At 41.1% G+C, this 17866-nt stretch overlaps 1 protein-coding gene across 1 annotated transcript in view; it reads left to right on the top strand.

Moving 5' to 3' along the window:
* The first annotated feature begins 8682 nt into the window (after nt 1-8682).
* Nucleotides 8683-17866, top strand: part of scxa (scleraxis bHLH transcription factor a) — a 19578-nt gene continuing 10394 nt past the window's right edge. Inside the window, exons 1-2 of the mRNA XM_015023293.1 lie at nt 8683-9920; nt 10003-10219. Coding sequence (XP_014878779.1) covers nt 9529-9920; nt 10003-10219 — 609 coding nt within the window. The 5' untranslated portion in view covers nt 8683-9528. The remainder of the gene's footprint in view (nt 9921-10002; nt 10220-17866) is intronic.

Below are 17866 nucleotides of genomic sequence, written 5' to 3'. Positions count from 1 at the left end.
AGTTTGGAAAACTGTGGTGTGCAGGATTTTATTTATTGTTGCCTTTTACAGTAGACAGACCCGGTTAACATAAATCATTTGCCAATGATTAAAGGTTGAAGCAGCCATTAGTTTATCTCTGTCAGCTCCAACAACCCGACTGATGCATCCAGGGTTGGCTCTGGAAATGATTGGAGTTGACCAGAAGACCAAGACAGCTGAGCTCATGTAACCACCGAGGGAATGACCCGGGGATGAAACACGAGCGGTGGGCAGTGATGGTTGCACGCAGCAGGGCGAATGAAAAGTGAGTGAGAGAGGACTTTAAGAGAAAGTTAAAAATACAGGCAGAGGTGAGGAGGACTGAGTCAGGTGGTCAAATGGTTCCCGCCACCTCATTAGTGGCAGTGACATCACAGCTGATGTCTCTTTAAGACCGCTGCTGGAGCGCCACCGCCGCTCTGTAACGGAGAGCTGGAGCTGCTACTGGCCAGATTGAGCAGCAGAGTCTGGGGAACTGCTTTTATGTTGCCAATAAGAGGAGGCTAATCACAGCAACGCTTCTTTTTTATGTTGTAATTTTACTAGCCAGGTCAGAAATGAACTACCAAAACTAATTTACTAAAAATAAGATTCTAACAATTTTCCTTTAATGTGTACCTGATACTAATCATTACAGAACTTTCCATTTGGGTCACAGAGAAACAAAACGAGTGTTGCACAAGTGACGGGTCCATCCACAATGGGTTTTAAAGAGATATGTCTGGGATATTTTAATTAAAGTTTTGGCAACAGGTTTTATCTGTTTAATGCTTGCGGTAAATAACTTTCACTGTATCTCAATTCAGTATAAAACCAGATCAGATGGTCCTGGTGGATGAATGCAGCAGATTGTTTGAGATTGGACCAGAAAGTGGACTAAATAGCAGCACTAAAAGTGTTTGTATTGCAATGCGATTACAATATCAGCATATCACCACCAATGGCTGTTTTGTTTGCAGGCAGATTACAAACATCTTGTCAGTATACTGCAAACCTTCTAGCTGAAGATCTGAGCCAATAGTGCGCTTTTGGCCCAGACAAGAACAAAGTATTTTGTTCTTGTTTTCTTTATGAACCATAAAATGTCCATGATAACTTACCTGCCCCTGTTTTACTTTTCATCTGTGCAGCGTCTGTCTCTTTTTTTACCAAACTGAAGACATGCTGCAGAAAATTCTCTGAGCAAATAGCTGCAAAAAGTGGCTCTATCATTTATATAAACACCTTTCTCTCCTGAACACAACCTGTTACACTTGAGAAAATAATACCGCTACATAATAGAAATAGCAGCAGAAGAGTTAGCAGGAAGTAAACTTTTCTGACAGAGAAATAATAATCACATTATTAGCTTACAAATGTGATCTATATCTATCTATCTATAATCATAAGTTTTTGCAGGATTCAAAGCAGTACCACTGCCCAACCCAACAGGAAGAGACTGGTGTCCATCTTTACTGCTACTTATATGTGCGACTTAATTACAATGCATTGCAGACTGCAATAAAGCAGAGAAATCACTTTGATGCAGTTATTTTTAAAGGATATGTTGAACATTGTGCTCAGTCGGCTACTGTTGTTTGAATCTCCAAATCCACTCAGTCGCTCTTCTGAGTTTTTTCAAACGGCATGTTGGATTAGTGTTGTGTATTGATTCTTGTGATGCAACCAGTGACTCCATCTCCGAGCCAATCAGTGACTTACAGTCTTTTGACATGTTTTTAACCCAATTCCACACATTTTTCCACCAGCAAAGTAGGTTCTGAAAAGGGGCTGGCAGCACGTGGCCGTTACTAGTGGAAAACCGCATAGAGCCAAGTCAAGCCGTGCTGAGTAGACGCTTTTGGAAAAGGGCCATAATTTTTAGATTTATACACGTGAAGAGTTGAAGACCCAGACACTATCTTCTCAGTTTTCATTCTGTAGGAGGTGCTGTGTCTTCCCCTTCCCAATGCAGTATGTGCTCAATGTGCAAACGAACGGTGTAAATCTTGAATTTCCACCTTGCTTGGTGATGCCTGGTTGCAGGAAAGCAGAAGGAGTGGCCTGTTTTTCAGAGTTAATTGTAGCACGGATTGGACATGTTAGAGAAAAGCCTCGGCAGTGTGTGCAGCAATAAAGAGGTAGAAGAGCAGAAAGCCCTTGAAGGATGGGGTTGGATAGCATCATTGGAGTTTGGAGAGTTTAGGCCCATCACAGTGATGCTCATTTAAATCCTCAATGCTAAAATGAGCGTGTAATGCCTTCCTGACACTTGATATGAACTGGAGAGCCTTGAGCAATATGCTTCTCCTCCAGTTGCTCCCGTCGAGTCGGTCCTCAGCCAGAAGCTGTCTGAGCAGACACTGAGCACAGGTGTGAATTTGTCTAATTGTGTTTGTGTAAAACAAAGAGCACGTTAGGAATAAAAAAATAAAAATAAAAAATAAAAACATTTCAAGGTGAAAAGTCAGCTCAGACAAAATGTAGGAGGAATGAATCTAATTTTAAATGAGCTCCAGATAACAGATTGGAAACAGACGTCCACCCTGCGGAGTTTCTTTTATTGCTCCTCCGTGTTCACAACTGCGACGAGATTCACACAAACTGGATGAGACGCACTCGTACAGCGGGGGCCACATGCATGACGACAGCCTTCAGACGCACTCACACACGAGATAAAAGTCACACAGACTTTTAATTCCCCAGCATTCGTCTCATTGTTTTACAGCATTCTGAGGGTTGTCGAATCAAACAATAGCTTTTTACTGTGAGCCTGAACTCGCTGCACCGCAAGAGTGTTTGTAAGAAACTCCATCATAAAACGGGATATGAATGGAAAAACCTAAGAGAGCGAGCACGGCTTCAACTGATGTCTTCCAGTTGTGTGACCTCTCTTTCCATCTGCTTCTTTTTTTTTCTGTCTCTCTGCTTCTCTTGGTTTAATAAGGCCAGCTGTAGAGTCTGGCTCTCTTGGGAAACACAGTAGAGTGTGGCTGGCGCTGAGGCTGCATGAGGCTGAAATTGGGGCTGGGGTGGGGAGCAAGTTATAGGGGGGCGAGCACTTCCGACCGGTTTCCCGATGCAATACACCATGCAGTCTGGAGCGCTGGCAGACGGCCACCATCTCTTTCCCATTCGTCTTTTTAGTCGAAACCTTTCTATTTGACTTGTCTTCCTGTTCTAATTCCTGTCGTCATGCCATGCTCCCTGCTGCGGAAGACCAACAATTACTTTTAGAAAAGAACCACTCCAGACGTCTGCTCAGTGGCATCAAAACAAGGTCAAATCCTCCTTTCTGATTTGTTTCATGAAAAATAAGAACATCTGACAGCTATAATAAATAACTGAGTTGCTTGGGGGTATCTATACCCATCTATCTATTTGCCTGTGTTCTGCTCCAGACCTGCATCGGAGTTTTGACAGGCCCCTGACCCGTGCCAAAATGGTTCAACTGGGTTGAGACTGTGGGTGTGTGTTGTATATCTGTCTTTGTGTCAGTTGTGCTTTTGTGTGAGTGTATGTCTTTCAGAGAGATTGGACCCAGCTAAGCTGGTGGGTGTTTTTCATCAGACTAATGAATAATATGTCTGAGTTGAGAAAAGAGTATAAAGCAAACGGAGAAGAGGAAGGGAAAGGTTGGGGGAGGAGACGGGTGGGGTAATGACTATCAGATGGTGTTCTACTACTACTGTGCTGCTGCCACCACTACTGCTGCTGCGTCTTTTAAGGGGAGAAAACCACTCGGTTTTACAATTTATATACAGTATATTGTCATTATACCCCAGAACTGTGAAACGACCAGCGTGAGAAAGAACAGCTCTGCCTCAAATGAAGAAAGAGTTCAATGAGTAGACCGAACAGAGTCGATCCCATACCCAAGATGAGACACTTTTTTAGACTTCTTGACACAAAGCTGCATCTGCAAGAAAGGAGCTGATATGTTTCTGAATCCAATTTTTCTCAAGCCCAATTTGAATGATCACAATAACATGAAAGTGTTTTTTTTTGTTCTCTCTCAAAAGCCCCTTTACTTCCATAACTCTTTTTATAATGCACTTACTTTAAGTACTAAGTGATCTCTTTAATTCTACCTACAGCAGCAAGAGATTATCTCTTTGTGAATAATATCTTACTGTGACCATTTTTTTTCTTCTTGGAACAAGAAAGCTCACAGTACCCATCTCAGCTGCAGATAATGCATCCTACATTATATTATGTATTCAGCAATCTTCAGCAATGTGTGATATAAACTCAAAAAAAAAATGGACAAAAAAAATGTGGGTCCATTGGACTCGATTTGATTGGAGACCAACATTGCAACATTTGTTACGTTTTCAGCTGAGGTGGTTCGTGTTCACACTGCAATGTGTCAGATCATTTCAAAACAAAAATACTTTATTGATTCCAAAGGGAAATTAAATAAATAAAACAAGCCCTCTGAGCAAACTGTTGCCCCTTCATTCTTGGTGGCGCCGCACCAAGAACCACTGAAGGAAACAACATGAATACCTCTGAACAAGACACTGACCGCAACTTAATTTTCACAAAATATGAACAGAAACGGAATACGACAAATTTTAACGGTTGTAGGATTTCTCTTTTGCGTTTGGTAAAAGACCATGAGCCATTGCTCCACTTGCACTAGACTCGCTCATCTGTTTTGGTTGCATTTAACCAATATGCGCTGCGCAACAGTCTGCCTCCTGTCTTCGGTCTCTGGTCCGTTTGGCATTCACATAAGCACTTGAACCACAACAGAGTTCACTTCAAACAAATAAAGCCCTAGGTTTTCAGGCAGAGCAGAGTTCGCTTTTTTGTGAAGCATCAGAGTTGAATTGTGCACTCCCACTTCCCCAAATGAACCGAACCGTCTATTCAAGCAAACTAGAGTTTGATCAAAGCAAACTAGACAGGGCTGGTGTAAATGCATCCTACGAAGAACTAAGGTAAAGACATGATTTGGAAAAATCTGAAGTACCATTCACAGGCCAATCAAACATGACTGTGTTGAGCAATATTTCCTTGAGGTTATTTTTATATCTCCGGCTTTTCCAAAAGCTCTAAATCACACATCTCCATTTCAAAGTATAATTTCAAAATGTGCAATAAAAACACTCCAACCATTCTAGGTATGTTTCATCTTATCCCTAGAATCTGTCAGTGCAGTCTGATTGACAGCCAGTCCTTTCCAACAGAGGTGTGTCCTTCTTCATTGTGACTGTGTTGCGAACTTAAGTCAACAATTTTATGTAAATTACACCATTATTTTTCTGTAATATAGCTCCTTCCTTTTTATACAACCTTCCTCGCCCAAATACAGATGTGCTATTCTAAGAAGACTCACAGTCGACATTATTTTGAGTCCAATGTGTTTTAGCCTGGAGGCAGTAATTCAGAGTGAAATGGATGCTGTGTCAGACCAGCCATACTCTCCAGAGGGATGCAAATACGAGGAAGATCATGCTAATGCATGTAATGATGGACCACAGTGGATGTAGCTGGACTGGAAAAATATTTCAAAAATATATATAGGCCGACTGCGTCTGTATATACTGAGTTTTCTCCAAATTGTCCGTAGATAACACGGCTGTTTGGGGAAGTTGAATCATGGTGAGTGGGCGATTGGCTACCGGATGGTTTGATATTTTCCCTCTAAATATTTTAGGAATATCCAAATAAACTGTTTAACATGCTTGTGTTGCAGTATGTTGTCTGCAAGCCAGAGCTGAAAACCTTCGTATTAAATTTCACTTGCCGTATTTTCAAGAACCTCATTGACGCAGTCCATTCTTTGGCGTATCCTGCATCACATTACATCTGCTTTTACTGCCTCTATCAATTTATGTCAAACATACCAAGAGGGAAGATTATTTGGAAGCAAATCCAACATGCATCCTGAACCTAAAGTCAACTGTTTACTGGATTAGTTGCAGTTTTGATTTCCACAATACAACAGCCGTGGGGCATTAAATTGGAGTGCAGGGTTCCAATCCCTTCCGGTCAGCTTATTTAGATTATTTGATTACTTTGCAATGTAATTTAACTTTATCAGAAGAATTCTTGACTGCTTCGTTTGTTGCAGGTAAACGGTAAAATGCGCATCAAGCGACCAGATTAGAGCTCTGTAAGAGGCAAATATGTGTCTGGAGTGACAAAAGACTGATGGACGGTTCCAAATGTAATACTTTCTTTTTTGTTAAAAACTAAGCAAATTTGTTACATTTAGTTTTTGTTTTTTGTTCGTTTTGACTTCCACATACTGTTTCCGTTCTCAGTGTTTCAAGTGCTTTGTGTATGTGCTGAAATCAACCGCTGCAACCAACATTGGCTTCTGTTCCTTCACTAAATACCACAGCATAAACAGTACGCCTGAGACACAAAGAAACGGGCGGGGAGGAGGGAGGAAGTGTGGACGCAAGAGGAAAAATCGACAGAGAAATTGAGAGTGATGAATGCTGACTGTAACATTGTGTAACTCGCGTATTATTCATTATGCCATCAGTTTTCAGCAGCACCTTAGAGCTGCCAAGTTACACAGAAGATGCATACCGGCAATAGCTGCTTGGTTTAGAGCTTTCACAAAGGTACCACTGAGGATTCTGGACTCCATAACTAGGTTTTGCATTGGCAGTCAGCCTTTAATTACTGCTGATTTAAAGACGGAAAAGCATGGCGAGATTGAGCAGCTACACAATGATAATCAATAAAATCCCAAGATTTCCTCTCTTGTCTTTTATATGTTTCTGTGTGCTTCTCTTGAGATCCTCTCTTATTCAGTTTGCCAGACAAATTAAATAGCACTTGCTTTGTGTAATGGAAGAAACAGGATACATGGTTTTCAACATTTTCAACAAATGAAAATCTGAAAAGTGTGACATTGCATATGCATTTAGCCCTGTAGCATCACTCCTTCATAAAATCTGTTTAGGGAAGTTTAATCTGGGTTCTCGGTTGTGTCTCTACTAGTTTTACATGTCCACAGATTGAAATTTCTTCAGATTCAGATTCTTTGATGAACCTCAGTCAGAACGGATGGACGCATTTCCATTCTGACCAGAGATTCTCGCAATGTAACACATGAATGTGGTTTGTTCTGAATCAGTTCCTTACATTTGCATGCTTAGAGTCTTTTGTATATCCCAAGTCAATTTTATTTAAAGAGGATTTACAAATCAGGAGACACTGACTAAAATACTGACCAAAAAGGAGAATTAAGATAAATGAGCAAAACATGAGTTTAAGAGAAATGACATGACTAAAAAGTAAAAACCCAAGCAAAGGTAGCCACAATGAACTCTGGCAAAGACATAAAATAACATTAACTTATACCATGTCAGAAACCGAAGAGTACCTTCAACATGTGCTCTTCTGGTTTTACCTGTATTTCGCTCCATTCATTTCCTCATCAGTGCTGACCAGCCTCCCCATCTCTGCTGTGAAAAACACATTTCCATAGCATAATGATGCCATCACCATGCTTCACCATTAGGATGGTGTGTTGGAATCCAGAAATACTTATTTTAACTCATGTAAAGCACTTTGAATTGCCTTGTTGCTGAAAATATGCTATATAAGTAAAATTATCTTACCTTACCTTCAGGGAAATGAGAAGTGTTAGTTTTCCTCTATGCATAATGTTTTGCATGTCCAAAAAGTTAAACATTGATCTCATCTGACCAGAACACCTCCAGTAGGACTTGTTATTCTTTTCTTTCAAGAATGTCATACTTCCTGCTTCTCTACCAATAAGGCTCCACTCTGTAGAGCGCTGAACTTAAGAGTTGTACTGTCTACAGATGATTCCACCTGAGCTAAGATTCTCTGTAGCTCCGCTGGTGTTTTTATGGTACTCCTGGGACTAACGCTATCCTTGTCTGGTAAATTTTAAGTTTAGGACATTGAGCCATATAATGACCCTGCTATGAACTGCTCCAAACCTTTGTTTTTTTTTTCTACAAATATTCCCTAACAAAACTCTGAGGCCTTCACAGAACATTTGTGTATATATTGTATAATTGGATTAAACTACACTACTCAGGGCTAATATTGTAAAGGGAGCTGAAAAAACATCAATCAATCTTAAAACTTTTATCATTTTCCTTCCACAGTTATGTTCTGCTCTGTGTAGGTGCATCACAATCTCAATAAAATCCACAGACGTACACTGCTCTAAGTTCAATTCCCCCGCATGAATCCCTTTGCAAGTCACTAAATGTGTTTTAAGATTAGAAACTTCGGGCCCTCTAGTGTCAAAAACTGTGAAGTTGAAAAGACTTCAGCCATGGCTCAGTAAAACCATTAGTGGCTTTTATTTATAAGCTCAGTCTGGCCGGCCATCTTCCAGCTCTGTGGCTGCATTGCGTCCAGATTTCCCAACCAGAGGACAAACACAAGAGGGACGGCATTGTGAATGAAAGACACCAATTAGAAAAGCAAGGTTTCACTTGACGTCTCGCAGTCGATAGTTTATCACTGTCAACGATGTGGCAGAGCAAAACACAACGCTTTAGGCCCATTCCTGGAAGCCTGTTCTGTTGTTTTCAGAGGAGAAATGTAGAGCAAAAACTATCATTTTTTTGAACACAAACTTAAAAAGGTACTCAAGATTTCTTGAAAAGATTTTGGTAACATGTTTGCAGAAAACAACTAACTTAGAGAGTTAGGTGATCTCATTGCCCCCTCTAGCTGCCAGCTGATAGTGCTTTATCTATTCTTCTTATCTGTAAACCTTACTCATGTTGGCTGGCTGGAGAGCTGCTGTGGCCCCTGAGGATGATGCAAGCACTGTTTTTGGGTGGATTTCCCCTGGAAAGCATCAGCATGCAGCCAAAACAAACTACTGCTGATGGCTCGCCTCTTGCCTCCGGTCTCTGTGGTCTGCTTTCAGACGGCAGCCGGGGGACTCTGAACGCTCAGAGGAGGAGGAGCACGACAGTCCTCTTGGCCCTCCCTCGGACTATAAGACCAGAGGCGGGCTGAAACACTCAGACCGCACGCACACGTGGAGCAAAACAGGCAAAGAGGAAGACGGACAAGGGGGGAAGCAAAAGAGCATGAATCTGCCGGCACAGACCAGTTGACTCTACTTGGACTTTTGGAAGGGAAGCAGGTAGAAACAAGTGATAAAGTAGGAAGTAAAGACACACAAAGAAAGACAGAGAGTTTTAATCTTGAGATGCTATTTTGAGCTCTCACAGAGTAACTGAAGATTAAGCACACTCTGGGAATGTGGAGTTTTTTTAAATGTTTTTATTTTAGCAGTTCAGAAGAGAATAAGACAGAGCTGGAATCTGAATGCACCTGTGGGTATAGATCAGAAGACCCGACTTTTTCCACCCTTGACCTTAAGCTCAACCTGCTGATGTTTTGCTTTGAGTAAAAGGAGGTTATAAACCAAGTCTGCTTTGCCAAACGCCACCAGTCGACACGCGTTGGGAGCATCAACACGTTTTTGCAACCCAATCAAACAAGAGAGCAAAGCCTGCTTGGAAGAGCTCCTGAACGGGACTGATCAAATAGCCATCAAAGATGACTTTTGCCATGCTACGCACTCCACCTCCGGCAGGCCGCTTCTTGTACGGAGACATCGGCCTCCTCTCCGAAGACGACGACGAGAACTGCAGCGAGGGCTCAGGCTCCGAGGACCGCACCAGCAGCTCCTCCAACTCTGCATCCTTTCGCCTGTCCTCGTCGTCCCAGTCCGCCTTCCACATCAAGGTGAACAGGAAGAGAAAGATGTGCGGGGGCGCCGGCGTGAGCGTCACAAACTTGACGGGCAGGCTCGGACCCCCGGGCTCGTCTCCTCCCGGCGAAGTCCGCCAGAGGACGGCGGCCAACGCACGGGAAAGAGATCGCACCAATTCTGTCAACACAGCGTTCACGGCGCTTCGCACGCTCATCCCCACCGAGCCGGCCGACAGGTAAGGAGCGATATTTTTTTCATTGACCGTTCCGCTGCAGGTTTCATGTTAATCTTGCAACTCACATCTCATCTGACTGCAGGAAACTGTCAAAGATTGAGACGCTACGTCTGGCCAGCAGCTACATAAGCCATCTGGGGAACGTTTTGCTCCTGGGCGAAGGGCTTCACGACGGACAGCCGTGCCACGCCCCCTCACCTCCATTCTTCCACGTCAGCTCCTCCCCCACCCGAGGATCCGACCAATCGGCTCAGCCTAAGCACATCTGTACCTTCTGCCTCAGCAACCAGCGGAAAATGGTGAGCAGAAAAACAACAAGTCAGAGAGATATCAGCTGTACGAAGGTCAAGTCAAGAGGCGTTTACAGCGACATGGTGGTCGTAGAGATGGGCTGTTGGGTCGGGTCAGTTTTGTGTTAAATACCTGACCTGAGATCAGCAACTGTGCCCATAAACCTCGCTGGCCCTAAGGGGCTTTAAAAGCGCCACCTCTTTTAGAGTCCACTTTCTGGGGTGAACGACCATGCAATATTGTCCTGCTGGGGGTTCGGTTTTACTGGAGCAGCTGGCTTGAAAGTTCAAGGTGGTTCCTAAAAAAAATCCTCTGCACTCCATATACATAAGTGTTTCTCTGTCACAGGAGCTCAGCGAGAGCTCGGGGGACCTGAGTCGTTTTTTTGTTGTTTTTTTTCCCTCAGAACTCCAGTCAATATGAGCGAAAAAAAATATGAATTTAAAGTTTATGCGTGTTTATACAGAGAGATTTATTACCGGGAGTGCGTAAAATCTATTCAATCGCGTGTAAATTCTTCAGCCGGGATTTGACGAGGTTTTAATTAAAACTGCTGCAAAATTTAATACAGATATAAAACCTAAAATAAGAAGAAAGAAAAACTGCCCTCCTTTCAAAGACAAAGCAGAGGTGAACTTTAAAAAGTGTGAGTTTTGGTTTGTCTGATCCAGCACAGGAAATTGTCATAATCAAGACCACTCTCCCATAAGAAACCATCGGTCTGATGAGGAATTACAGGGAATGAGGGATTGCCATCAGCTGAGTGAAATCAAATATTTACGAGCTCGCTCCGGGTTTTGACAAACAGAGCGGAGAATGATAGAGAGTTGACGTCCAGTCAGGCCTTCCTCTATAACCGAGCCGGCTGCCCATTTAGCAGGATTTATTGGTAAGGAGCTGACATCTGGCAGACTCCCCAGTTACCCCAGCAGTGTGTGAAAGCTAATACCCTCCTCAGTGTCTAAACCCAGAGACCCTTTAGCTGAGGGATAACCAGAGTCTCAGCGGCACAAGTCTCACCCCTGCCACCCCCCCTTCTGCCTCACCCTCTGAACTTGTGCGCCTGAAAGCCTAGACGTCCTGAGTGTCTTCACCCAGACGCTCTCAGCTGGGAGATAACTGGCCTGAAACCAGTTTCGGTTTCCCCACCAATCGTTTCCCATCTGTCCCGTCGTTTTATTCTCATCCACATCTCCTTTCGTTTGAACCTTCCCTCCTTAACTACTTCTTTGCATATCGATCAGGCCTGCGCAGGTCGGGGCTGTCAGTCAGAAATGTGAGATACCATCTGCGGCTGCCAACCCGCCGCTGCAAATGCATGACCGACCTGTAAATGCATGCTGCGCGGAAAACAGTTTTGAAACTTTCTGATGTCGGAGCACTCAAACGCGGACACTTTGATAAAGTCCCTCATTACCGGCTGTCAGTCACATTACACTGGTTCCCATCACAGCTGGATAAAAAGCTCCACTGCTCTTTTGTGAGCTAAATGCATTCAAATGATGAAGTGAGCACACATGAAAGTCATTGTCTATATTTTTTTATTTCTTGGTTATTTTTTCAAAGTTTTGAAGAAAAACAAATAAGGGCGATAAGAGATTAGTTAGAGACAAAGTTTTCATAAAAACACACATTGTAATAAATATATTTCATATAGTCCGGTGATATTATGGAAATGATACAACAGTAATGTTTTAAGGCTATTTGGGTGTTTCAAAGTAAGGAAGTAAGGAAGCAGTGCCAGATTAAAAAAGGCAGAGACCTCTGGGTAAGCGGTGCTGTAAGAGACCCCTCAGCTCATCCTGTCACAGCAGGAAGGGCTTTGGGAATGTTGTCCACAACACACAACTTACAACCCATTATTTTAAAACTACGTTTCTCAATTGGCTAAAACAGCGGCTTACTAGATACTGTGGTGTGACTCACTGGTTTATATTAAAACATGTTGCTTCGCCTCCATCAGTTCAGATCTGCAGTTTAGATTCTTCCACAACTCAATGACAAGTTAAGCACTTCTTCATTTAAAGGAGGCTGGTTCAGGGTGAGGCAGGCTACTGTAATTGCTCCTGACCTATTATATTATTCAAATGAGATTTCTAAAAAAAAAAAATGTGTGCTTTTTATTGGTTAGTTGACAGAGATTATATTGCAGATTTTTTTTAAATATGTGAGGAAAACCCCAAAACGGTGGAAGGTTAAAAGCTGATCAGCTAGACGTTAGCGGACTTTAACCATTTAACTTCAGATATTCATATTAAACATTAAAAAATATTGACTCTTCTCTCCCAAAACATTAATTTGACGCCATTTACTCAGCCAAACGTCCTCTGTGTTAGTAGAGAGGTTATGTAGACTGGAGCTGTCTGAAACTGTCTGCCTGATCAGCTAATAGGCCCCATTAGCTAATTCCTAAGCAACTAGTTGCTCTGGAAAAGCACAGGAACATAATGACTGTATGTCCCATTGTAAACACAGCAGCTTGTTGCAAAATCCAAAAGCAACAAGCTTTTGGATTTTGGACGTCCAAAAAGTTACAGTCGATGAGACGGACGAATGCAGCTAACAGACTCTCTGTTCTCATGCCAGATTTTAGCATTTGGAAAACAAGTCAAACAGTTTATATCCATATGTGCAAATATTTCCCCACAAAACTTCCTCTCAGTCAAAATACATCCATGTTAGCACTCTAAGCTTCTGTTGTCTGAGGCTACTGGCTGTATCAACTCGACTCATCAGTTTATCAGTCTGCAAACGGCAGTAATGTAGCATTTTAATGCCACTGCACAAATAACAGCTTCAAAACACAAAGTTTACTCCTGAACTTTGAGATGACTGATGATTTGTAGCTGATGAGGTGATTAGATTCAGGCCCAGCAAGGAGAAGTAGCAAAATGACACGGCTGAGAAAAACTTCGACAAACTTTGTAAATAATCTTCATTTTATTGTTGCATCCCATGGATATGAATGTTTTCAGTTTGAGTTGTTTGAAGTGTCTAAAATCAGCTTAAGATGAAGGTTCACTCTCCCTCTTGCAGGATTTATTCCCTTATTTTCTACAAACTTTTTATTATGTCGTTCATCCACTAGAGGTACGGGAGCCATTCCTTGTTATAATTTTAGTGTATTTACTTACAAAAAATGTCTTATCCACCTTTGTAATTGCAGAATAAGCCAGTCATCTGTCAAACTCAACTGAAGAGGTTCATCCTCCAATACAAAATGCACAAATGAGTCTTAAATTCTTATATTATCACCTTTTATAATACCTGTGGAGTAGCACTTAATGTGTTTTGGGCTTCCTGCATAAAATAATACACTCCTTAAAATGGATATTAACTGAGTGCATTATTTCACAAATTAATACCAGATTAGCAATTGTTCAGAGGAGCAAGTGGTTGTGTCTGTCTTGTATCTATCTGTCTGTGTTTATGCGTAAATAACCATCGGCTCACTTTAGCGTTGCAATAAGCTCAGTGTAACAAAAGGAGGTTTTCTGTGGGATGGAGTCATAATAAAGTACATTACTCATGTTTACTGCAGAGAGAATGTGTCATCATTCACTGTAAGCTGGAATAATGCTGATTAAGTTTCAGTTTCAAACGCTTAAACGTTGAATCACTGCTGTTTTTAAAATCATTACAAGCCATCTGCATTCATACACACAGAACGAGACTTCTTAATAAGCCTTATGATGGATTGCAAATGTTTAACTGTGTTTCTCTTCGGCTTGCATAAGATCTCATATCTGTGTATATTATTAACACTCTCCAGATAAATTTATTTTATTACTTTAACAATAATAAAAAAAATGAGTCCTGGAATGTAAACGATTAACTGTGATTAGCACTAATTTGGAGCGTTTCTTTGCCAAATTTCTGGAGTGTGTAGGAGTGTGTAGGAGTGTGTAGGAGTGGGCTGAAGGGCAGAGTTGGTGCTGGTGATTACAGAGAGCGAGCCAGAAGAGGTAAAAGGGGAGTTTCTGTTCAGAGCTCTTTCTTCGTATGTTTTCATAGTTATTGAGGTTCATCACCGCTGTCAGCTCTGCTTAAACCAGCCGCTTCAGTTACTCCCATTTCCAACGCAGCAGAGGGTGAAAGTGAGAAAAGTATACAGTCATTTCCTCTTATTATGGGTGACTACGGTGTAAGTGTTTCAAAACAAGCGGCCTTGTTACTAATGACGGCTGCGCACACAGCGTCACGTGTGACACATCCAGGCAGGTAGTGAGATGAATACTAATGTGATTTATTCATCTGCTGCACTTGATCCAAGGGTCAAAGAAAGCTGTAAAGTAAAGCAAAGATAAATAAAATGATTATTACTTTTTATATCAGTATCATAGGGAGACAGGAAATTGACTGAATTTTATTTCACGCTTTGATGGATGCAGGTTAGTGTGATGTGTAGTCTGTCAACTGGAAAGGTTGTGAATTTGGTTTCAGCTTTCGTTTTGCTACTTAAACCTTAAAGCTGTTCACCAGTCTCTGTGAAGCCGTTTGAGTGCAGATCGGTGAATGTGACTTGGATTCTAGAAACAGTTTGGCAACTCTTTGAGACTGGGAACTCATTTGATCTCTTTGTTTTTGTTTGGTTGTTTGTTTGTTTTTCTACTCTAGAAATTGCTCCAATTTATGTGCGGTTTTGCTAAATACAACTGCCTGAATACAAATTGTCAGACAAATCCACTTCATTACAATAAAATCTAGTCAGATGTGGGTAGAAAAATTGTAAGTAAGAGTAGCACAACTTCCCCGTGTATTTACTCAAGTAAAATGGTATTTGATTAAAAGGCTACACAAATGCTGAGTAGCTAAAAACATCTGATTTAATACTATAAAATGAGACCTCACAGACAAAAAAGAATTATGTGCAAATTATATATATATATATATATATATATATATATATATATATATATATATATATATATATATATATATATACATATATATATATCATTGATTTTTTCGATATAAAACTTTTAAACTAATACTTATAGTAGGTGTTATGGTAGAAGAAGGTGAACTTCCATTAACATAATTAGAAGAACAAAGCTTGTGTGTGTAAAGACGAAGTCTCACTTTGACATAAACTCTTATTCAGTGACCTTACTCTCGGTGAGTAAAGTATCTAGAAGTTTTACTCCAGTAAGAGTAGTGATTCTTAATAATAATATCACTGAAGTAAAAGTAAAACTATGAATAGTCCAAAAAGTTACCCCACTTAAGTAAATGTAGCTAATTTCTACTCATATTTGGACCTAATTATATGCAATTCAAGCATGATGTAGTTATCAAGTTCAATTGATTACAATGCCAGTTGGTAAAAAATACCATTGTTGTTTCAAAGTGTAAAATATCAATGCTTCTAATTTATTATTATTTGGAGTAATTGTACATATGTTAAGTCTTTATCTTGGATATTGGAACTCCACTGCTCAAAAAAATAAAGGGAACACTCAAATAACACATCCTAGATCTGAATGAATGAAATATTCTCATTGAATACTTTGTTCTGTACAAAGTTGAATGCGCTGACAACAAAATCACACAAAAATCATCAATGGAAATCAAATGTATTAACCAATGGAGGCCTGGATTTGGAGCCACACACAAAATTAAATGAAATGTTCCCTTTATTTTTTTGAGCAGTATATTTTAAGCTGTTTAATCATACTTTCAGAACAGGACGACAATAAAACAGAGTTAAAAAACTGGAATCAATGATGAGAGAGTTTCTGTATTAACGCCTCTGATAGTTGTGTTAACTAAAATGGGGAGGCGGTGAATGAACAGAACTGGGCTTGCCTCTTGAGTCACGACTGATGCATGGATCTTGTGAAGGATGTCTCACTCCACCTTCACTCTCAGGTGTCAGGAGTCAACATGTAACACACAGCTAACTAAGGATTTACAGTTAAATAACCAGAGCGGTCATCAGAGGTCCTAGCAAAGATTTTTTTTAATATGTTGGATAAAGGGAAAGAAAATCCCACACAACATAAGTGCGTTTTTACATCACCAGTCATTTTGAACCCCTAAAGCATTATTCTTATTTATACTTTACTGTTTTTAAGTTGATCAGTGTTTTCAATTGCTCTTTTTTCAAAATGGGTAAGACACAAAAGCATAGCACCAAAGCGTGTTGTCTGTCATTAGTCAGAAAATGATTACAATAATATGAGCTGCTAACCCATCAGAGTAGTTATTGCAGGTTTAAAGGAGCATGGACAAACAAAGCCGGGAGGTTTAGCTCCAAATGATGAGCACAGCAAAGGAGGTCAGAACATTTTTTTTAATTTTTTTTTTCAAAACTCACAAGTAATAAAGCTGCAGCAAATTTTTCAGTGTGCGATTACAGTTCTGCAGTAAAAGATCTTTATAGATCTTCACAGTGTCAGGTTTAGCAGACCCTTTGGACTCCGCGGATGGTGCGTGGGGCCCCCATGAATTTGGTGTGCTCCCTTCAGATCTCATCAGATTGATGTGTGGGCAGCTTGGAGGCTGCATAAGCATGTAGAAATCCTGGTCGGCACAGCCGTGCTCTACCGGAGCAGATTCTGGAGGCCCGTTCGCTCCTGGTCGAGGTGAGCCCAAGGTGATGGCTTGTAGTTAAGATGGTCTTTCCGTACATAACAACTTTAACCATGCTAATTTGTCTACTTCTGTTTTAAGGGCACAGAACTCTGTATATTTTTACAGCTTTTTCCACAAGTGTGGCCTATTTCTATTGGCTCGAACTAGGAAGAGGGTCAGCTCAAATTAATGGCAAAAGAAAATAAAAGTGGTAATTTGTCTGCCAATGACTGCAATTGAGAACTTCTTTCCTTTTAATCCCTGTATTACAAGTCGAGACAATTTGCCCAATATCGGGGGTTTTACAGCTCTTTTTTATGGCATAAAAGAGCTGTCAGATGTTTGGAAACAACATAAAAACGCTGGAAAAAATCCAATTATCTTGGTACTTATGGTGTGGTTGCTGTAAATAGACCATTGTTCCCTTTGAAATGGGCAATTTTATTGGCATTTTAGGGCGCAGCCCATATTTATTTATGATTTGAGTGAATGTCTCAAAATTAAAAGCTGAGGTTCAAAGTCAGTGGCACAGCAGACAAAACATGATGCGTGCGCTTCACTCCCGCTTGGAGTGGCTGATCCGAAGCGTTTTTGTACACAGTTATCTGTGGGTGTATGAAAAGAAAAGGCCAAATCTTTGTGGTGAATTCAGAAAGCAGCTGATTTCCATTTGTCTGTTTTGCTCCACTTCAGGATGAAAGCAAAGACTTGCTGCAGAGACTCGTGCATCAAAGCGGATTGTGTCGTTTAGTGGATGACTCAGTTGAATCGGGTGACTTTTGCATATTTTTTTTGCCCACACAGTCACCTCACAAACACACAGACACGTCCTCCCTCGGCTGGCTCTCTGTGTCTGGAAGTCATTGGCAGAACGGAGCAGAGCAACAAATGAGCTAATTGTTCTGTAAATGATTTATCCTCTGCTGAGGCAGTGCAGCCAGTGTTTAATTCAGCGGCTGCTATTAGAAACACATTGAGGCTGAGCTTTGATGGTGATGGTAAAGGAGCCTGGAAACCGCGCTCTATGGAACGCCCTCTCTGCTTACACTCACACCTCCACAAATGACACACACACACAC

This window comes from Poecilia latipinna, unplaced genomic scaffold (assembly GCF_001443285.1).
Source record: "Poecilia latipinna isolate Pla-1442-1.1 unplaced genomic scaffold, P_latipinna-1.0 Scaffold3269, whole genome shotgun sequence".
Classification (NCBI taxonomy): domain Eukaryota; kingdom Metazoa; phylum Chordata; class Actinopteri; order Cyprinodontiformes; family Poeciliidae; genus Poecilia; species Poecilia latipinna.
The sequence above is the reverse complement of the archived record's forward strand: the minus strand, read 5'-3'. Positions and strand labels throughout refer to the sequence as shown.